This window comes from Crocodylus porosus, unplaced genomic scaffold (genome assembly GCF_001723895.1).
Source record: "Crocodylus porosus isolate Cpor-Errol unplaced genomic scaffold, CroPor_comp1, whole genome shotgun sequence".
Classification (NCBI taxonomy): domain Eukaryota; kingdom Metazoa; phylum Chordata; order Crocodylia; family Crocodylidae; genus Crocodylus; species Crocodylus porosus.
Window position 1 is genome coordinate 8,620,037 of NW_017728939.1, and position 22,373 is coordinate 8,642,409.

A 22,373-nucleotide genomic window follows, 5' to 3' on the forward strand; every position below is an offset into this window, starting at 1 on the left:
CCTCTTTAGTGGAGAGAGAGGATTTTTTTAGTGTCTACGTTTGTTCGGTTCTGGGGTTCTTAGTTCTGCCTCACCTTAAACCTGCTCACCCAGTCCGGCTCTGAAAGTAACATCCTCTTGCACTTCTAAGATGAGAGGGGTCTGGTTGTTTTAAGACTCTTCTCTTCTCAGTGTATTCTCATAATATTCAGTGTCTGCATACAAAGGAGCTAAGGTAAAACAGTCTTTCCTAAAGCGTAGTTGCAGTAAGTGCAGTAGAGAGATTGCAGCAGGGAGCTGAGCTGAGCTGGTTTGTGGCAGCCAGACTCTGAGGCCACTGCTGCCTTTCCTTTTCTTATCAGTAGTGGTAAATCATAAGGTTGGTGCTTAACCTAGAAGCTACCAGTTCTTTCCTCTAACAAGTTCTTGAAAGGGCGTTGGCATTTTTCACTGTACCAGATGCAACAAGCTCAGAAGTGAAAGAGGATGCAGACTGCACCCTCGCCATTGCTGCATAATTCTTGAAACTATGGAAATCACAGCAATCAACAGATTTCTCCACAGCTGTTGCAGTATTAAGGTGGCCAAGGCAAATCTGTAATGCTGATCTTGGCAGTTTGAAGACAGCTTCGTGGCACCATCATCAAAGGAGCCGAAACATATACCATAGGAAGCAGGCTTATCCCAAGACATAAATAGCTGCTTGAAGAAGATACATCATAGCAGAGTCTGTAAGTGGGCAAGGCTGACCCTTGCATCTGTAACCCTGCCAGGTCTTGCTCCTATGGAGGCAAAATCCCTGCTTTTGGACTAAGTCTTAAGGCAGGTTTTTTCAAGGCTCCGTCTCGCCTGTAAGGAAGGGTTTTGTGGTATTCAGCGAGATGTTCGTGCTGATGACTTGACACTTCCTATATTTCTGCCATCATGGCTAGGCACATGCATTGTATTCACAGGCCTTACAGCAATGCAGAAGTGCCGAGCGTTTACATTTCACAAGCGCGCACGTTCTGTAAATCAAGCACTTACTGTTTGTGAGAGGAGGTAGGGAGGCAGACGAAGCTACTCTCTAATGATGAAATAAATCTTACTTTTGCTGTAACACCAATGCCCTAGCTGCCTTCTTGGGGAGCTGCTCGCTGCCTCGGCTTACCTACCTAAGAACTGCCAAGCAACATACGCCCCAAGCTTGAAGCATTCACAAATGTCAGTCTAGTCCTAAATGCCAGCTCCACCAGGCTCACTAATCCTTGCTGGGCCAAACATTAGTGTGAGGATCACGTTACCTATCCCTCGATTGCCTTTACGCTTCTGAAATGAGGGCAAAAATAACTGTCTTTGCCCATCTCCCAGACCTGCCAACATAAGCACTGAAAGAAACACAGCTTTAAAAGGAACTGAAGGATTGTTTTAATCCTTTTTTTAGTACAATATGCCCTTTTCTTTCCACAAATGACACTATAGCAGAGGAATGTTGTTAACTTGAACAAGTTGTGTGTGTATAAATATCTACCTACATCTATTTGAAGCTGCCAGTGGAAGAAAACCTGTGGGTCATGCTGTGCTGGGTAGAACAGAGCCTTGTATGGGATGAAATAAAAAAGGTCATTTTGCCGTGCCAGTGGCACACCTCTTTCTGACTTAGCTGTCAAGTATGGCAGGGAAAAGGGGATAAAATCTGTGAGCGTTCAGCTGCTCTTTGGTGCTGGTAACGGAGTAAGTTTGCAGCTCTGCCCCTGCTGAGGTTCTGTTTTGTGGACATAGCTAGGCAACAGTCAGCTAGGGTGTCACCAGGAGGGGAAGGGGCACCGCATATGATATGCCCAAGGCTGCTAATACAATGCAGCTTGTTAGAGCAACTCCAGAGCAGAGGCCTCTGAAACAACGTGACCCATGTTATAGCTGCAGAGAAATCACATCTCTCTGGCTCTGGTTAAGTATGGCTCTCCATGTCAACTTGGTTGTTGATGAAGTTCATTTGGGCCTGAAGATGGGGTGGGTTCCTGTTTCTATGGATCGGTCTGAAAAATGCCTTTTTGCATGTGTGAACTGGAATCGGCCATCTGGACTTTGCTCCTGAAAGCAGAACCCGCGAGGTCCTTATCAGGAATGTTGTTGAAACCCCAAAGGAGACAATCAAACACACGAGCATATTTAAAAGGCTAAATGTTGCAGGTATTAAAAAAAAAAAATTGCTGCGTCTCCTGTTGCCCCCCTTGCTCTCTAGTTGTTGCAGAGTTCTCTGATTTGAACCCAGCAAGCTGCTAAAAATAGCTAAACAAGGCCGAGAGCATTTAGGTCATTCTTTTTGTATTGCACGCCCACTCTCAAGTGTTTTTGGAGTTTACAGTTTTTTTTCCTTCAGATGATCTCTTCTCCCCTCGGTCTCCACACGTGATATTTTCCAGTCCAGTAGGTTATGGGCTTGAGCTCACTGTGGTGTTAACTCAGGGTATAGCTCCAGTGCTGCTCCTTGCCCAGCTCCCATCCACACAGTTAGATCTTCAGTATGAGTGAAAGGTGTTTAAGCCTGGCCCATCAGAGGGTTTGTTTTGAAGCTGGAGTGTTGCTGACCATTACATCAAAAGTACAGTGGAGACGCAGCTACCCTGTGCTGTCAGCCCAGTCACCGTGCAGCTGGTGTGTTGTTTTGCGGCGTGACCACTTGAACTAAGCTAACACGAGACGAGAACTCAAGTGCAGATAAGTTGACATAACTATACAGGAAAAAAGAGCCCAAAATGTTATTCTGAAGGAATCGCCCCCCTCCCCAGGTCTCTTTCCTGCTCTGTTTCACTGTGCTGTAAAAACACTTAGGTGTGAAGCCACCAAGATACGCAGGCACTTGACTCCTGTCTAATGCCATCGGAGTTTGAGGCTCCCAAATACCCTGATGGAACTGAGCTTTTGTGTGTGCGTGCCTCAGTACTTACCTTGTAAATATTGAGCCCTGTACCATACCGGTACTTCGAGAAGTTTAGTTATTGTCCCTGCTCTCTTTCCTGGGCTCATTTGTCAGCACGGGTCATACAAAGGTACTCTGCCTGTGCCCCTCTCCAGTGTGTTGCTGTCTCCACTTAAGTTCGTGTTCTTCACTTCTTGCATTTGTCCATAGCTTGAATGCTTTTGCAGGACGTGGCCTGCCTTCTCCTCTGAGAATTTCATTTTCACTCACTTCCCTGAATTCCTCCCAAAGCTTGTCCGCTCTGGTTGATGCCCTTTGTGCTCCCCTCTGCAGTGTCTCCACTTCTGTGCTCTGCTTTCCCTGCTTTTTCAGACACGCAGAGTTTTCTCGAGGAGCTCTCCGTGATCCCTCATGCTGATCCAGGGTCATTTCCCGTCTCTGAATGCAGCCTACCATTGCTTTTGTTCTTTTACTGCATTCACACCCCATGTCAAAGGTTTTAGGACTGTGGCTGCCACTCCCAGATTCTCCTTCGGCTCAGCCTTTAAAGAGTGCTGTCTGCGGCCTGGTTATTTCCCTTCCTGCATTGTATCATTTCAGTGTGGATTTCTGCCCTGGCCGCGTCCTGCCCTGCTCCCCTACACAATCCAAATTGCTCTGAATTGACTGAGCTACTCTTTCCTACTGCAGGCTTTCCCTCCCTCCCAGCTTTACCATCAGCACATTCTATCAGCCAATTGCATTTTCCTTCTTCCAGGTCATTAAACAAAATTTGTCCTGTTTACTGATTCCCATGGCTCTCTGCTTGCCAGCTCCCACCTTCCCCAGCTGCTTCCATGTGCCAGACCCCTGGGTGGTTGATAGCCAAGCCTGTGTCTTCTACACGCAAACAGCAGACTGCACGAACTGTTCGTGTCGAGTAGTCTTGTGCACGGTCTTGTCTTCAAAAATATCCATGAAAAACAAGGGAGAGGATATGCACTGCTTCTTCCTCCTGAGTCTTCCAGGTTTCTTTTCAGAACTTCTTCTCTCTCTCTCTCTCGCTTTCTGATCTTTTTCTGAATTCAGCTGACCTGTTCTTATGCTGTTAATGCTTTCCCTATCACAGCATTTGCTGAAATTAAATTTACTCTTTGCTCTTGTGCATTTTCCATCCACTTAATTCCATTCCTGTGCCCTTTCCAATCCTCCTGTGTTGCACAAAACTCTCTCCCTAAAAACTTTTTCACCCTTATCTTGTTTTTTTCATTGCTGGAGAGAATCTGTTGTCTGAGGGGAGATGATAATTTTGTCTTTGAACACCTTCCCTTTCTTGCCTTTGTCTTTTCCTTCCACTGTTTCAGCCTGCTATTCCCAATACACCCTGCATTCCTCACTATAATTTTAACTGCATTTTGATAAAACCCATCAAACCAAGCACTGTCCTCATGCACATACATAAATACAAGGCTCAGTTATACAATTCCTGCACTTGGGCAGAGAGGGCGTGGTGATTTTAAATGATACTCTTCATGTTCTGGGTCCCTGCAAGAGTCTGCCCCTGTGGGGAGCTAGAAAATTCCTGGGTCTGATCGTAATTTATGGTCTTACAGTGTCAGGGGCTGGGAGCCGTGCCTTCAGGTTGGATTGCACAAGCTGTCCCCTTTACCTGATGGTAGAAACAGAGCCTGCTTTAACTGAGAACTAGAGTCCATGTCACATAGCTTGCAAATAGCTGCGCTTTGTGCTTGCTTGTTTTCCCCATAGTTTAGTCCTAAGCTCAGGCTTTCATGCTGTGCCATTCTCCGCGTTCTGGTAGTTCAGCACCCGTGGAAACTTGCATCTGATTCTGCTGGGAAAATGTGAATCATTGCTCTTGCCCTGTGTGGCTTTCCAGACGGCACCACACGTTTGGGAAGGGTTGGCGAAAGGTTCTCTCTTTCTCTGTGTGAGGTTTCCCTTCTCTCCAGCTCCCTGCACAGTAAGGTCCTCTACAAGGTAGGTCTCTTCCAGTTTTGGCAGTGCTCGGTGGAGCTTGTCATGCTGGTGAAGTAGGAGTGGAGAGACGTGATTTACTGAGATGCTCTTGCTGAAGTTTAAATGCCTCGCTTTGGCCGCTAGAGGCCACCAAGAAAGTGAGTTATGCTCCTGATTTCCCTGGCTTCTCCTAAAGCTTTCTCAGCAGATGGGTGTCTCAGTTAGTTACACTTGCATACCTGGACAGGAGGCAGGTTTAATATTACCCAGGGTTTTGCTTCCAGTGATTGCAATGAGAAATGCAGTGCCAGGCCTGGCTCTTGTTTTTCAGTTAAAAATTACATAGGCTTTAGCTGATCACTGATAACTACCATTCTGTCTCCCTCTGAACAGCACACACTGCTGCTTCTACCTGGGCCCAAATCTTCAGGGTTAACAGACAGACATCCCAAAGTGCTCCTGGCAGTCATCCAGAGAGGCCCTCTCAACCCTGGCTGTGTTGCATCTCAAGTGCCATGGGGCTTTCCACACAAATGGGTTTTATTCCACTCTCTGGTCATCTAGAGTAGTAAATATAAATGAGGAATCACATCTAGGACTAGAACAAACCGGCACTGCCAAGAAACAGCATTCAGGGGCTGGAATGCGGTCTAATGATTACACCAGGCAGCCTGGGAAGCTGGACACCTGGGTTCTGTTTCCCCCCTAAGGGTTTTCTACAACACCAGAAAGCGTGCATGTGGCTGCGGTATCTCTGCCACTGGAAGTGTTTAAGTGCAGGCTCGACAAGCATTTATCTGGGATAGTTTAGACAGGGATGATCCTGCCTTGAGCAGAGGGTTAGACGAGGTGACCTTCTGAGGTCACGACTGGCCTTGTTGTACTATGATATTCTGATTTATTGTCCTTCTAGCTAAGTGCTCTATTCCCGGCTCTGCCACTGAGTTGTTGGCTGGCCTCGCAGCCCCTTTTTGTGCCTCAGTATCCCCAGCTCTAAGAAGGGGACAGTTGATTGCACACGTCTTGGGATTACCGACGGGAGAGGTGCTGTAGATGAGCGCTGCACCTTCGTTGCTAGAGGAGAACGCCCCGTCTGCTGAATCACCCACAGCAGCCCTGCCTCGGAGAGTTGCTCTCCTCCCACTGGCTTCCTTCCTCACAACTCCTGCAGTGACACAGCTGGTTCTCCTGCATCTCATCAGTCCTGCTAGGGGAATCTGGCTCTGATCGGAGAGGAGTGGCTGTTGGCAAACAAACATATTAAACAAAAACCGACTGTTAGGCTGCAGCAGCATGCTCCTGGCAGATTCAAAGCCCACGCAGCGGAGCTGCCTGCAAAGGTCTCACTGGGAACCAGGAAGGGGCTGGCTTTGCTCTACTTGGATGAAGTCTTACCCCTTCTCTCTCTTCATTTGTTCCTCCCTTTGGAGCTAATGTAGCAGGGGGGCTAACCACAGAAAACCAAGCATGGCAGAGAGACTCCGATCCCAGGATGAAGGGGAAAGAAGGTGGGAGCAGGACAAGTGCACCTTCTGGCTTGGCAGGGAAAGGGGCATTTTCATATATTACAGGAAACAGGTTCTGGGAGGTCACAAAACATCTCAAGCCATCACATTTCCTTTCTTTTCTGCGTAAAAGGGCTGTGCTCAAGGCTGAATGATCTATTACTGGCCTTTCCAGCAGGAAACAGGAAGCATGGTCCAGTGGTTAGGGCACCAGCACAGGGCACAGATGACCCCTGTTTAATTTCAGCTCTGCTATGGAATGCCTGGGTGACCTTGGGCAAATCACTTAATGTCTCTGTCTCCATCCTTCTGTGAAACAGGGATAAAGGCACTTCCATGCCTCACAGGGTGAGGAAGACAAACACATGACAGATGCTGATTCCATACTGATGAGCTGGTAATACCTGAGCTAGTTGGAGGCCTGGTATGAAGACGTCATAGCATGGGCTCCATTAAGGCCTGGCCTATGCACGTAAGATAAAATCCTATGGCTTAGGGGGTTATTTTTACCTATATAGATACTCCAGCAAAAACCCTCATGTATCCACAGTTATACTTGTTTAAAGATAATTTCTGCCCATCTTATTTGTTCTGATGTGCAGTCATTTATTTCTTGACCTGGATTATGCTATGCTGCCATAAGGACTTTTATACTGACATCATTGCATGCAAACTAAGAGGGTATTTGCTGCTTCAGTTAGAGCCAGCTGACTTTCCAGTCCAGAGAGGGTCATTCTCCCACAGTAGCAGCCTCCGCCCCTTGGCGTTCACAGCTCTGCCGGTCCCCATCCTCTGTCAGGGGGAGTCACTCTCCAGGATACTGTCATTTCTCCTAGCAAGAAGCTGTGTGCGTGCAGCTGCTCCCATCCCAGCTTTCTGTAGCAGTGCTGGTCATGGCAGGAAGGGCTCTAGTCCCTTCACTCTCAGAGTCTCCCTGCAGAAGTTGGTGCAGGAAACACTGTCAGTGTTACTAGCTGTGGGGACCCAGCCCTAGGGGCTAGAATGATCTATCCTCACTGAAATATCAGTCCAAGCCCCAGCAAAGTAGCCATCAGTGGAGGGAGTAGGTCTTGAACACAACATACTGGAAGGCAGCCCTGTGAGCATGGGAGAGGCTGGAGGGAGCTAATCCAGAGAAGGCTGGCAAAGCGCGTGCCCAGTGCAGGGGATAATTTTGGGAGATCGGATCAGAGGAAAAAGCTCTCCTCTCGAGGCAGGCGGGTGGGCTCTACAGAGAAAGGAGAAACTTAGCATTGCACTTGCTTCCATACATCCCCCCAGCCGTAGCCAGTAGTGCTGCTTGGCTGGCATTCCCAGGAGCCGCTGCCACTACGCTAGGATATTGGCTTTTTGTATCTTCCTGTCTGACACTCACAGGGCACTGCTGGGGGAAACTCTCAGCCTTGCAGCCAGGCCCAGCACTCAGGGCACTGCTGGGAGGCAGATCACAGTCCAGGATCCTTGCCCAGCCCTGACGGGAGGGAGCTGGGGTCCCGGCTGGTGCTATTCAAAGGTGACAGTGCTGGAGCATAACCAGCCAGTTCCATCAAGCAGCTGTCAGCAGCAGTCTCCTGAGCTCAGCAGGTTCCCTGCAGCAGCCACATGAATCTTAGGCTCCATTCCCCTTGAATAACGCCGATAGCATCCTGAGTCCTGCCTGCAGCCTGCCTGCTGGCTGCCCAGCCTGGCATGAGCCGCCCATCAGCCTCACACGATAAATTCCTTTCAGCCTCCATCTTGGGCACGTCATGTTGAAAAACACCTGGCAGGAGTGTGCTGTCACATGGGCGGGTGAGCGCCGGGGAGGGCGGGGTGCCTGGAATCCCATATTTCCCACCCTCCTTGCACTCACTGCCAGGCCTGCTCTGCAATCCGCCCGGGAGACGGCGGTCTGGTGGGAAAGCCAGTTCCCAGCAGTTGTGTGAGCAAATGACAGGAGGGGGGACGTGCACGGAGCAAGAGTGTTTCCTGGGGGGCTGCCAGCACACATAGCAGCAAAGTGGGGAGAGTCAAGGCCTCCAGCCGGCACAGGTCCTTTCATCTCGGGAGAGTGCACGTTGGCACCGGGGAGCTGGGAGCGAGCGGAGGGGGAGGGCCCAGGTGGCAGGTTGATACAGAGGCACCATACCCCAATCACAAGTTCTTCTGGAGCACGGGCAGCCCCTCCAGCACTCCTCCCTGCCCCCCCGCGACTGGCTGATGCTGCTCTTGCTGGGCTCTTGTTACTATAAATTGCTGTAAATAATCGCTGATGGCTGCGGGGAAGTCCTCAGGACCTATGGATACTGCAAAAGGTCTCAGACTGTCCAGTCTGCCCTGTAGTGCGACTGTGAACAAATCCATTCTCTGCCCTTCACTTGCCCCATCCATAAAAGGGGAATAAGGGTAGTGACCTCCTTACCAGACGTGCTGGGACTGATGGCTGGTCAGTGCTGTATAGGCCCTGAGCGTTATTAATATGGACAGTAGCAAGTGAGCAGCTCCCTTTTCACTCCCTATTAGCTGTAGCCCCTCCTCTTTGCCACTGCTTAGCCCCAGCCTCTGTCCCACCGCGTATACCAGCTCCCGACCTGCTCTCCCATTCTAACCCCGTCTTCTCATCCATTCACTGTTGCCTGATCCTCCCCTCTCTGCCATTTGCTGCTGCCCGGTCCCCACCTCCCTTCCCCTCCAACCTCATTATAACCTTATCCTTCTGCCCCGTGAGAGCGATTTATGACCCATGGCCTCTAGCAAAGGAATGGTGCCTTAAAGGGCAAAACCCTCATCAGCCTGGGAAGCACACCTGCAACTGAGTCTTCCTCATGCCCACCGAGCTCTGGTTATTTGCACGCGGTTCTGCTGGATTTCCTTGCACGTTGGACACCACAGCTCGACAGGTTGGGCAGATTTCGAGCAGCTGTAACAGAAGCTTCCTCCAGGAGGGATGCTGTGCAGGATGGTGTTGGTGCGATGGGTCACTGCTCTGCTGGTCCTGCTCTCTTTCAGCAGGAGGCGCTGGGGGTGGGCGGTGCAAGACCTCCTAATGCTGGAGAGTTTGCCGAAGCAGGATCCTGCTGTGAAATGGTGCAGGTGGACTCTGGTGAGGTCCAAGGGCTATTGCTGTCTGGGATAAGAACTGAAACCAGCTGTAGGAAGGGACAGGGTGTCCAGTCTTCCCACAGAGCGGAAAAGAAAATGGGCGAGGTGTTCCTGAGGGCATGTGAATGAAGTTTCCACTTGGTACGTACGCTGCAGCCATGACACATCTGCACGTGAGCCCTCTGCCTGCAAATACTTTCCGTCTCCAGTAACCAGGATGTGTCCTCAGTTTGTAACTAAAAACACAGGCCTTTCCTCTTGATCACAGCACCTTAGCACAGTGGTTTTTCAAGGCGTAGTGCGTAGCAGTCTCTGTTGGGAGGGACGGAGGCCAGAGAAGCAGAGTGGGATCTTCTGTGTGCAGGAGCCTCGTTCCTTTTCCCGGGAGGGACAGCTGATGTAGTGTGCTGGGAGAGGGATGCTGAGGTCTGATCTATCCTTGGGCAGTGCTCTGGCTTGTCTGCAGCTGTTGGGGTGTGCAGGTGCTCAAATGACATATGCAATGTGAATGTCACCACCCCAAACTCTGGCTTCTGCTTTGCATGTCCTTGGGCATCACATAAGGCTAAACAGCTTCCACCGCAGCTTTCAGAGGCCAGGGAACCGATGAGGAGGGAGTACAGGGATGAGGCAGTCCTGAGTGCAGTGCTTCTTGCTGAGGTTTGTCTTCGTGCCTCCATCTGAGGCCGTGCTTGCTTGCTGAGGTTTGCACTGACAGTGAGGCAGGAGGAAGTTCATCTTTCTACCCCTGGCCCAGCACCAAGACATGGCTAGCTGGTTCCTCTGGGTGGAGTGACTCAGTGCTTGGTGTTGGCAAGCCTGAGCGACGACTGCTCTCGAGTCGTGACTCCGTGCCCCCTGGACTGTGTGGATCCAGCCCTGACCTCGTGCATATTTCCTTGTCTTTGTGTTTGGAGTGGAGTCAGGGTGTGTGAGAGAACTTGACTGTCTACTCCTTGCTTTTGTGTGCGCCCTGTGTATTGCTGTGAATCTCCACGTTTCCCAGGGCATGTCCCTGACTCTGGTGCATTTGTGTCTGTCCCTGCCCCGGATACCGTTCGTCCTCATGCTTCTGACCCAATGCACATGTTTCCTTGATACCGTGTGTGTTTCCCCGGCGGATCCTGAGCTTGTGAGCATCCCTCTGGCTGTGTGTTTTGACTCTGTGTGTGCCCCACGTATGTCCCTGGCTTGGTGTGTAGTTTGATGTATTTCTATGAGTTGCAGCTTGTGATTTCCATGCCTCTGTGTATAGAGAGGCGTTTCCATGGCTCTGGCTCTGTGTGTGGCCCCCTCCCTCCTGTGCTGATACCCGTGGACGCCCGAGACATCCTGGAGGAGTGGATGAGCAGTGTGACTCAAATAGTGCAGGCCTTGTTCTCTGCTCCAGGGTGTGGCACTCTCCCACTCCTTTGTTCTCAGTCAGTGTATTTTTCTCTTGGCATGAGCTGGATTTTGCTCTCCCAGCCCAGCGCAATATCGTAACATCCGCTCTGGAAGCCAGGGAGCAAAGAGGAGTGGAGCCACACTAGAAAAGCCTTGAACTGACTCTTCTGGCTGGGGACTCTGCTTGTCTTGCCTCTTGTTACTGCTCTGTTCCCACTATACCTCAACCTAGCAGTGAGATCAGGCTGTTGCATGTGTATCCTCCTACCCCGATTCCCTGCATCGCCCTGTTTGGTAGAGTTTGCCCCACATGCTCCATGTCCCACACCCTCATGTCACATCAGCGTCCACTGCTGGCTGGCACAAGATTATCTCCTCCGTAGATAACAGCCCTTGTGCTCGGGATATCTATCAGTCCTTCCGTGCCAGCAGCAGGCTCTGATGGAGCCTGTGCTTCCTGTCAGTGACTAACAGGAGCGGAAGATTGGTGGTTTTGGCAGAAAGAGACCTTTGCAAAATACAGTTTTAGCAAATCAGTAGGGTTTGTGCTGATTGGAGCAGCCTCTCCTATCACCTGGCCTCATGGGCGGGCGTGGCCGATGTGCGAGCTTGTGGTTAGCACGCATGTTTAAATGCACCTTTGTGCATGCCTCTACAGGTCAGTGCTGAGATACTGCAGTGTTGGGGGCTCTCTGTCCAATAGACAATAGAGGCAAAGTCAGATCCAGTTGCTTTAAAGGAGACACAGTCTGCTGGCATCAATAATGGACTTCAGGATGTAGTTCACATATCCAAAGAATTAGTTTGCTCTCTCTGATGCTAGCAGGCAGTCTTTTCACAAGATGGACCGAGGTGATTCCCTTTGTAAGTGCACTGACTTCAGTACTATGCCAGAGATGGATTTAGTGCAAGAAGATGTTTCAGACTGTGATGTGAGGCAGCCAAAGAAGGCAAACTCCCTCCACACCTAATGCACCCGAGTGGACCTCGGGGGTCCTGGCTGAGGATGGAGAATGGGCTGGGAGTTTTGCTTTGCCTGACTTGCTTGTGCCACAGGCTCAACCTCATGAAATGGCTGCCCTCTCCTTGCCCTGTGCGCTTGCATGTACCGAAGGGGCACAGTCATGCCACTCATTTGCTTTAATTTCATATCATTTGTAGAAGGGGAATGTAAAAGCAGTGCTGAGCCGATGGCAGAGATAATCACGGGAGCTGCAGGCCCTCCCTGAGCACTAGTCTGATTGCTCTGGAGGAGGGCAGGGCTGGTTAACCTGTCTGTAATGACGCCACTGACTAGACAGGAGACGTTTGGGAATCGCCGGGAGCGGAACAAGCGCTTTCCCTGGGGGCTTGGATCCGTGTGAAGTTAGTGCAGCTCCTGTTCATTGGGGAACACAGTGGCTACATTTCAGGAGGGCAGGAACGACATCTTTTGTGCGCCCACTCTCCGTAGTGCTCTACCAGTGCACCTTTGGCTGAAGGGAACAGCCTGTACCAGGCTCTGCAGCTCCCGTGTGCATTCACCCCAGACCTCCTTGTTGCTGCCCTGGCCTTGCAGTCACGGCCATGGCTCGAGGAGCAGGAAGTCCAGATTCCATGTCCTACTCTGTGTCCTGGCTGCGGGGCCCCAGACGAGTCTCTTCCCATCCATGCGTCCCGTTCAGCACTTCTGACGCTGCTGAGAAGCTGATAAAAAGCTTTCGAGGATGGGGATACCAAAGAAGAATGGTGAGACAGGAGGAGGAGGCGGAGGAGGAGGAAATGCAGAGAAAACAGACTCTGAATCCATGTGGCCTTGGGAGAGGGGGTGAGAGATGAAAGGAAAGAAGCCAATGCTGCCATCCACCCACTCCTTCCCAAGTTCCTGACGGACCACAGAATTGCTCTCTTCAGACAATAAAGTGACTGTGCAGACTTGGGTGCCCAGACCTGGGGCTCGCGGAGAGGTTATGATTGCTGGCAGCTCCTGGCTTCTCTCAGCGCCAGGGCCTGTTCTGCTGGCCTGAAGGGAAAGGAGACCATGAAAGGGGCTTTTTTACGATGGCTGATGCCAAGTTAAAGAGCAGCCCCCTCACAGAGTAGGAGAGAGTGGGCAAGAGGGAGAGCCCAGAGGAGGATGAAAGAGTCTCTGAGGGCGAGAGTCACAGAGCCAGAGCCGGCAGGGGACCTCTTGCCTCCTTGGAGGAGTAAGGAGCTGTCCCCCTTGTGCTTTAGCCAGTGGCTCCCCCTCCCATGGTGAAGGGCTGGGCAGTGACCTAGATCTCTCACAGCCTGAAGGATGGAAGGAGATGCTAAGGCACAGAGTTGTGAAACGACTTGCTCAAGGCCACCGAGTTAGTCAGTGGCAGAGCTGGGAATGACTCCACATCTCCAGAGTCCCACTCCAGTGCCCTCCCCAATTGGGACCATGCTGCTGTCATGGAGATGACTTCTTGGTCACTTCTTGGTCCATTGGGGTTTCTTGATCACCCTCTAATGCAAGCATCACTGCTAATAACAGCGGTCTCTATGCTTCAGGTCCCCTTTGCTCCTAGCTTTCTTTTTAGGGGTGGGGATGCTGTGCACAGTGAGCCCCCAATTCTTTTTCCTGATGCCAAACATCCCTTCTCCAAAGGAGGTGGAACTGGTGGTCCTTCCTCCCACTCTGTCCTGCATTCACATGACTCTGTGCCTCTCAGAGGCAGGTTCAGGCGCTGATGCAGAAAAAGCAAGCTGTCTTTGAGGATGCTCTCAGTCTTCTACAGAAGGAAGAGAGTTCGGTGGCTGGTATGAGCTTGATTTAAGCCCCTGGCAAGTGACAGAGAAAGTTACCTCTCTTCTTCATTCCTACAGCTTCACCCTGGTGAGCTTGCAAGCTGGAATGTCAGCAAGTCAGATAAGGCCATGCACAGGCAGTAGCCTTTATTCAAAACCTGAATGACGTCCCTTCCCTTTTATTTCTCTTTGTACAGTCCAGATCATTTTTAGATTCTTTTTACAATTAATTGCAACACTGCTTCCTTGTCTAAAGCACCCTGACCCCCCAGGCCTACCCGACAGCAGCAGCCTTCCAATAACCAGCAGGTTTTGAAGAGCCTGACAGTCACAAGCACCCCTGCAACAACAAACCAGTATGCGTGTGCATGTGTATGTGCACCTCAGCATGCATGAGCAACCCTACAATAACAACACTAACAACACACTGAAGGAAGAGCCCAGCTCTTGCTAACAACCATGTGTCTTTACCAATCCAGGATACTTGGGACAAACAGGTTCAATGCAACTAGCAAAGAAAGAGGCTTTAGGGCCATGCTTCTAGACACATCGATTCTGAAATTAAGAGATCTTTCTTGGCAGTGCCTTCCTGATCAGGCTGCTCACCGCTGGTTTCAGACACATTTCACAAAGCTTTCCCTCCTTTTCTCCCTAGCCACCGCCTCTCCTTCCTCCTGCAGCTCATAGGAGTTTTACAGAGCTTATTTCAAGGGCTCTCGAGAAGGTTGTTCGCATACACTCTGTTCCAGTGGCTTAGCAGGTCCTGGCTGAAACAAAGTGTTTCCTGTTAAATACACGTGAGCCTTGATTCAGGAAAGCACTTCAGGCCATGCTGAACGTTAAGCATGTGATTATGTTCCACCGAATTCTGTGGAATCTAATCATGTGCTTAATATTAAGCATGCGCTTGTGTCTTGCTGTAAATCAGCAATGGAGTCTCAAATCGGGGCTGGGGTATGTAGATAGCCATCAAGGCTAACCCACTGCAAGCTGGGAACAGGAGCTGTCTCCCACCTGTCTGCGTCCCTCCTTCGGGAGTCTCACTGTAAGCCCCCCGCAATCTTACCGCAGCCAGCTTGTCAATATACCGTATGTGCCATCATGGCCCAGTGCACCTAGGTACTCTTATGATGGGTGTGCCAGAGACAGGCAGCTCTGCTAAAACATCACAGGCTTTTTGGTGTTTCCTGCCCCTTCATACTTAATTCCAAGCTGTTTGCGTTCAAGGAGAAGCATTCTCTTTTCTAGTCTTCCTGTTCTCTTGGCCTGAATGATTCATCAAGGGATGATGTTATTCAGCAGCTGTGACAATAGACTTTAAAGTGGGACATCTCCAGGCCTGGCCTGTGTATATCACTGCTTGGAGCAAGCTGGTGAGAAAGAAAAATGCTGCTATTTAATTTATGTACAAACAAGTGGCTGCTATCATGAGAGAAGGGGAAGGAAATCATACCACTTAGTGCTGAGATAGTCCTTGTCATCCAGAGGGTGCAAAATCCCTCACCTAGAGGGCTCACCTGCTTTTTCCCTGCGTTGCAAAAGGATAATGCACACAGCCATCTAATGGGATTTCTTTGGTAAGGTGCCTTTTTAAGTTGCAACTTGCCTATAATTCCACACACTGGGTGAACCACTCCCCATGCATTCCTAGTGAACTACTGTAGATTTGCTTCTCAAGCACAGAAAAAAAAACCCTAGCTGTTTTGCCAACAGCCTGCCTGTTTGTTGCTCTCCATTAGGATGCTCGGCGAAAGACCACCAGGGACTTCTGTCCTGACTGGGCTAGATAAAACCTTCCTTAAGCAAAAATCAGAAGTTGTTTTTTCCTTACTCTGGCCCTGTGTTGAGCAAAGGAATAGCATGGTGGGGAGGGGGAAAAGAGGAAAACCCTCTCCTGAGATCCCTGTTGTATGTGTGTGTGTGTGGGGAGAACAGTGTGGTGAGAGTCAGTGCAGTGCCCCCTCTCCCCTGGCAGAGATCCCCTTTCTTTTCCAGTCCTGCTTGTCTCCTTGGCATCGGGAGTGGGGTACCAAATGCTGCTTGAGTCTCCCAACAGCTGACATCTGCCTCAAAGCCCCCACTTCTGGCCTGAAGCTAGTATAGCCTCCCTTTAAAAATCCTCCCTAGCCCTTGCAAAAAGGAGCTTGAAACTTTGACCCTGAGCATAGCCTCACCGTGCAGGCCTCAGAGGACAAAGAAAAAGACATGATGAGAACAAAAACTAAAAGTTTGTGATTTTGAAGTCCACCTCACCGTTCCTGTGGAGCTGACTCGTGGGTGCTGGAGGCTGGGAGCGGGCAGCGTGGCGGTAGGAAGCCCCCCTCTGCGGAGAGCTGCTATGGCTACTACTGTTATCGCTACAACCACCTAAGAGCGGAGGAGATGCAGATTCTGGTCCTGCCTGCTTTTGCACCTCATGGGGAGTCCTTGCTCCATTTGACAGCTGTGTGTTAGAGCTAAGCAGATGCACTTGCACTTACTTAGACTGAAGACACTTTGGGGCAGGGACCCCCTCTTTGTTTCACCTTGATACAGCACCCAGCACGATGAGGTTCGAGTCCGTGCTGGAGGCCCTAGATGCTACGGCAATGTCCAACTTCAGTCATCCTCATAATCTCTGACTGCGGGAACATGGGATTTTTGGCCAGGGCCCATCAGAGTTTTACTTGGCATTTTCCCGTTGTTTACAGAGTTTAGAGCAGTCCATGGATAGTACTCGGTTAACCCTCGCAGTGCTGTGGGTTACTGTTGTCTCCATGAAACTAAATGGAGAAGTCTGAAGACAGCCCAGGGATCTGCCCCTCACTCTAATCAGACAAATTGCCCTCCAATGATTTGTAGACAGCTTGGACTTAGACAATATAGCTGCTGTTGTGCTACACTGCAGGTGTAAGGGGCTTGTAGCTGGGCTTTTCTGTCTCCTGAGGCTAGTGAGTTGGCAGAGACACAGACTGGGCTGCTCCTTCACTCTTGGGTTATTTTGGGCAAATGGCTTGTTCTCAAAGGCACCTTAGTATCAAAAACAGCTCTCAGGCACTGGAAGTCACCATGTCATTATTGTTCCAGTCAATACACGCAGCCAGGAGGGATCCCGGAGCCAGGGTTTGTCTGGGCAGGACACAGATCAGACTGCTTCTTCAGTGTGCAGCTGGGTGTAGAGAGCAACACAGGTAAAAATTAACAGGAGTTGTGCAGTGGATTCTTTCCAGCTGTCTGAGACTGCCTTGATCACTGGCTCATAAGTCACAGCCCAAAGGTGTTTGCTGTGGCCCAGGAGATGAAAAACAGAGGAGATGTTAAGGGGCAGATTACTTAGGTGTGACTAGCTGGGTCAGGGTGCGAGAACAACTGTGTGCTTTCTGCTCTGAACAAGGACCTTGCACTGCAGGCGGCTGCAGGTTAACAAAGAAGGTGTTAATGAGTAATGAGGCTGAGCCTGGCAGAGAGGAGAGACATCTGAACCAGGAAAGATCTTCTTTCTGCTGCCTTCATGAAGAAAATCCACAGAGAAGAGTTTAGCATCTGCACAGATTTAATTTTAGGGTGGGGCTGCTGCAAGCACATTGTTTAAGGGGAACTTTTAGATGGATGTGGGAAAGGGGCAATGAAACTAGATCCTGGGCCCTGCTATAGCTCCTTTGTGCCGCTTGAATTGGGCTTCTAGATTTCCCCTATTTGGAAACATGGAACGAGAGAGGTGGCAGTGGCCATAGTACAGCTGATATCTGGTAATCGCTAGATGATCTAACAGCATTTCGGCACCCTTATAAACTGGCCTGTTAGAGCTGCCTTGAAGCTGTTCTTACTTGAGGAAACCAGGCCATGCATCAGAGGAGAGGCGCAAAGGTGACATTCAGCAACTTTTTGCACCTAGTTCTGACCAAGTACAGCTCAGCTAGATGCAAAAATCAAGGACATGCACTCCACCATCAAATCCCAGTTTGCTTCCTATTGCATTCATCTGGGAATGTTTTAGAGAAAAAAAAGCCCTTGGGCAGAGAGGCCAAGGGCAAGATTAAGTGAGACCCAAAGAACTAAAAGTACATTGATGGGGCAGCAGTGGAGAAACCTACACTCTCTCTACTCCTGTAGGGTTTGTTCCATGCTTGGGCATCTGAAGCAGAGAGATGCTCTGATCTCTAAAGGATGGGAGCTAGGCATCTTTGGGGATCTGGCCCAAGGGATTTTGAAAAGGGTGGAACAGAGCATCTTAGGCCAAGATGGCACTTTTGAAGGGATCAAGGCACTTTTGAAAATCCAAATAGGCATCTGTGGGTGCGTCTACACATGCACATTTTGGCGTAGTAGCCAAAATTACTGCGTGTTAAGTGTGGCAGCTTACGCCAATTTAAATGTAAATTTGATACCTACATCATGCGGGTATCAAATTTACGCCCAATTAGTTACTGTGCGGTAACGCACATGTAGACACCTTACTGTGCAGTAACACTGTGTGTGCAGACTGACTTGGGACTAACTTTAGTCCCAAGTCAGTTCACACATGCAATGTTAATGTGCTTTAACGCATGCACATGTAGACACCGGCCTCTTTCCGCTTACTGCGCAGTAATTTGCCGCACAGTAAATTTAAGCTGGACTTAAATGCAGGTGTAGATTTGCCCTGTCTGTATCTTATGATACGTGTATACCTTCGCAAACCTGTCTCCTTCAGTTTCCAGAGCTGTTGGGACTGCTCTTTTTGCCAGCCCCAAACTCACTTGACTGTGTACATCAAGCTCTTGTTTAAATCCTGCCCCACTCTTCCCGTGTCTGTTGTTGCTCTTTTGTTTTTGTCCATTCACTGCCCCAGCTTTACCTAGACACGAAGACCTTATCTAAGGGAGGAAATAATAGGAGCTTCCAAACTCCTGCAACAAACATTTCTTTCCTGTACTCCTGACGTAACATCTCAGATCAGCTGTGGGGATGGGGTGGAGAGCAATGCTTTCTGTTTAAAAATTGACCTTAAGGCTCAAAGTACAAGCAGAAATGAAACCTCTTTGGGTCTGGGCATGTAATAGAAATTCTCACTCAGCAAATATTTCCCCTCCATCTTGACCTGTGGGGCTACAGGCTTAGTGATTGGCAGCAAGGTCCGAGCTGAATTTTGGGCATTTGCTCTATATGAGAGGGGCAGGGGGCTGGACTCGATGACTCGATGATCTCCCGAGGTCCCTTCCAGCCCTAATGTCTATGAAATCTATGAAATATGATCCGGCCGTTAGGGAGCTAGCTGGAGTCCCAGGTCCAGTGTTTATTCTGCCCGTCTCTCGGTCATCTCGTGCAAATTGCTCACTTCCTCCGGGGTTGTCCCCTTTGTTGAGGGGCTGCAGGAAGGAATGCTGCAGTGGCACATCCCTGCTCCATGTCATGGGTGAAGCACTGACCGCTGACGTAGCTCAATCCTGATCCACTGGCAGCCTTGGAAATCAGGTCCATGTCAGCAGCAAAGATTGGTGCCCAGCTGATGAGCTTGCAGTGGTCTGACTCACTGAAGTGTCAGGCGGCTGTGTTCTGCACAAACTGGAGCCTATGCATTGTTTCCACTTTCAGGCTCAGGTAGAGGGAGTTACAGTAATGAAGGCAGGGTACTAAATGACTGGATCACTGTGGGCAAATCCTCCTCTGAGATGCAGGGACTATAGCTCCTAGCAAGTTGTAGATAGAAGGTGAAGTTTCTGGATGCTGTCAATACCTGGATATCCAGGGCCAGCAATGAGTCCAGCAGGACTGATGTCTTTATACCACTGTAACGCTGCCTATGATAGGAAGGAGCCCAGTGTCCCAGCTGGTGCTTTGAAATATTTTCCCCTCCTGGCCAACGTCATTTTGGCCTTGCTTGCACTGAGTTGGAGCCAGCCACCTTTTATCCAGACACCGATCTCCTCTCTGCACTGACATCCCCGCATTGGTCTTGGCTGCATGTGCAGAAAATGAGTTATGCAGCTGGGTATTGTGCGTATTGTTGGCAGGAGGACCCATAGTCTCTCTCTGGTAAATACGGACAATGACTGAGAGCAGCTAAATCTCCATGGGACTTGGCGGGGGGGGAAACCGCACTCACTGACCACCCCTCTGCAAGGGGGAGCGAGTATTGTGGGATCTGCCCTGCCCATGTCAAGTAAGCAGGTCAGCAGTCCCTTGACCAGAGCCACGACTGAGCGGCTGAGAATGGCATTAACAACAGGCTGGATTGTGGAAGGGGAGCCAAGCTGGCTCTTACGGAAAGCCTGAATAAAACAGATGCACCTTTGCAGCATGTAGGTCTTACCCAGCAATGCACTAATCACAGGACTGGGCAAAATTCTTCTATTATGGGACACAGATCAGGGCTATGAAACAAAACCAGCAAAGGCAGTCGGTACTGCATGGGCACATTGGTCTCTCTCGGTTGCCAGAGAAAGGGTGTTTTCGTCTTTGTTTGCTTCCTCAGCCCACACAATGTGATAGACTTCCTTGCAAGCTGATTTAGTCTCATCACCCTCTTGATAATTATTTGGACAATGCCCCCGAAGTGCATGCAAAGATATTTTTAAAACTGTTTCAGCTGACGCTTGAGGAAGGGAAAGATGTGAAAAGTACAATCGCTTTTTGGAGGGCTAATGAGTCAGAAGTTTGAGCTGGCTGCAGAGTCAATAAAATGCTCTAATTGGGGATTAACTTTTCCCCCTGTGCAGTTCAGTCACTTTAAATTTGGTCCCATGACCTCTTCATGGCAAACAACCTGTTTGCTCTACCTTTAGTCCCCAGATGTGCATGCGGGAGGGGTGGCTAGGTTTGTTGCCAGGGGCACAGTACAAGTTTTGTGGGTACGGTTTCTCCAGCTGCTTCTCAAAATGAATCCGACATATAGAAATTGTTCCCTGTGGGATTGGGCTGTGGTTGGAAACCTTGGGATGGTCAGGAAATCCATCATTGTGGAGTCATGGTGCGCTCCTGTGGGAGCAGACGTGTTTATGCTGGGTTGCTGCTCATCTCCCAGGAGTTAGGCTGGAACAAGGCAAATCATCCCTTTGCAGGGGTTTGGAGCTAGACCGCAGACCTCGGGTGGCGAAGGAGGACTGACGAAAGGGGACAGCTGTAAGATTTTATCCCCGACCATAGTGACAGCTGAGGATACAACACTGCAGCCCTTAGGCATGTGCAAAGGACCACAAAGTAGACAGGCGAGCCAGGGAAAATGTCACAAGCAGGAGAAATCAGAAATTATGGCTTCATCACTCCAATTCTACTTTAGACCTGCAGTGAGGATGTGAAAAAGATAAGGGAACTAAGGCAAGGGGAAAAAAATGAGGGAGCCGCAGCCATTCTCTGGGGGATACTCAGGATGCAGAGTATCCACATTTCCATTCCAGGATCATTATAATTTATTTAAGACACTGAGCTTTTGTGCAAGCCACACAAACACAAACAGCCTCTGCCTCAGAAAGCTTACGGTTGAGCGAGACGGCCTTGCTCTGGGAAGCCCAGAGGAGAGAAAGCCGAGCCTTTGGAGGGTTTTAGTACTTCTAGCCATTTCTAGAAGTTGGCAAAGTCATTTATGTCTTGGACAGGCTCTTTGGGATCCTCTAAGGGGAAAAAAAAAAAAAGACTGTATTTGAGAGAACAGGTTTGCAGTCTGTCTGCTCGGAAGACACACCTGCCCAGTAACGTAAATGTGTTTATAGCAAAAAAGACAATTAGCTTTTTAGCTTGCAACGTTTGTAGCCTCCCTGTCTGTTTTAAGCCAGTAACGTCCCAAGCTGCAGCCTGGCAGACCCGTTGCCAGCCACTGCAATGGATCCTATCAAAGATCTGTGGAGTAATAGCACCGACAGGATGCATAACAGCTCCTTCTGAGTCCTCAGAGCATCCTTAGGAGATGAATGAAATGCTGTGAGCAGAGGATGACTCAAGCCTCTCCCTGGCTCTTGTACACAACACTCATACTCCAGCTTATTTTGGTAACTTGCCCTGACATTCCTCATCCCCCTAAATGTTTTCTCTCTCCATTGGGTAGCAGTTGGCTTCAGTCAATACGTGGACGCACGCGAGCTGTGCGTACGTATGTATATCTGGGAGTATACATTATCCACAGGAAGGATTTCTGGGGCTCTGATCACAGTATATGAAGAGTTAGCTCCAGCCTGTTATGACATTGGTGGAAATACACGGGCGAGGTGAACTGCTCCGTGCTGCTGGGTGTGGGCTCTTTGCACCCGAGGAACAAAAGTCTTGTTACGGGCTGATCCGCCTCTGGGACCTGCTTGTTTTTAATAGCAGAGGCCAGTAAAACTGCATCAGCCCGTTACAGGACCTCGTTGTCCTCCAGTTCAGATCGCTTACAAGCACACAGCCGGCACGAGGCGTTTCCTAGGGACAGATGGCCCGCCGGGAGCAAACGGCCCCCAGTTCCTCCGCACTGCTCCCTGCATCGCTGCCTCGGCGGCCGCGCTGACTCCGCTCGGCTGCTGGGCGGACCCCGGGGGTGGCAGCCCGCCGTCTGGTCCCGACCTGCCTGCGATGCCGGGGAGAGGGGGTGCCTCGCCCGAGCCCCCCGCACCACCTCCACCTGCAGGCGGAGAAGCACCACCCCGCCGGGGAAGATCTGGCCCTCCGGGATCCTTGCTGACGCGCTGTCGCCGCCTCCCCGCCCGGGCCGCTGACGGGCGCCCCTGCCCGCACGAGTCCCGCTCCCAGGCCGGCGGGCTCTGCCTCGCGCGCGGGGTCCCGGGAGCCGGAGCTGCTGCCGGCCGGGGGGGAGGGAGGTCCTCCCGCTCCGGCCCCTTCCCCGCCCCTACCTGGCCGCGGGAGGCCGGGCCGGGCTCCCC

The 22,373-nt window shown here is 50.4% G+C and overlaps 1 protein-coding gene across 4 annotated transcripts in view; it reads right to left on the minus strand.

Annotated features, from left to right (window-relative positions):
* Window positions 1-17,824, minus strand: part of SYNC (syncoilin, intermediate filament protein) — a 30,746-nt gene extending 12,922 nt beyond the window's left edge. The window contains exon 1 of one of the 4 annotated variants that reach the window (XM_019547842.1): window positions 16,044-17,824. Coding sequence is in view for 2 of the 4 variants with exons in the window: in XM_019547839.1 (XP_019403384.1) it covers window positions 2,910-2,935 (26 nt within the window). In the remaining 2 variants the exon portion in view is untranslated. Of the gene's footprint in view, window positions 1-1,493; window positions 7,940-9,127; window positions 9,338-16,043 lie in introns of those variants that run through there. The other 3 variants (XM_019547841.1, XM_019547839.1, XM_019547840.1) reach the window with 3 other exon arrangements.
* Between the last annotated feature and the right edge of the window lie 4,549 nt (window positions 17,825-22,373).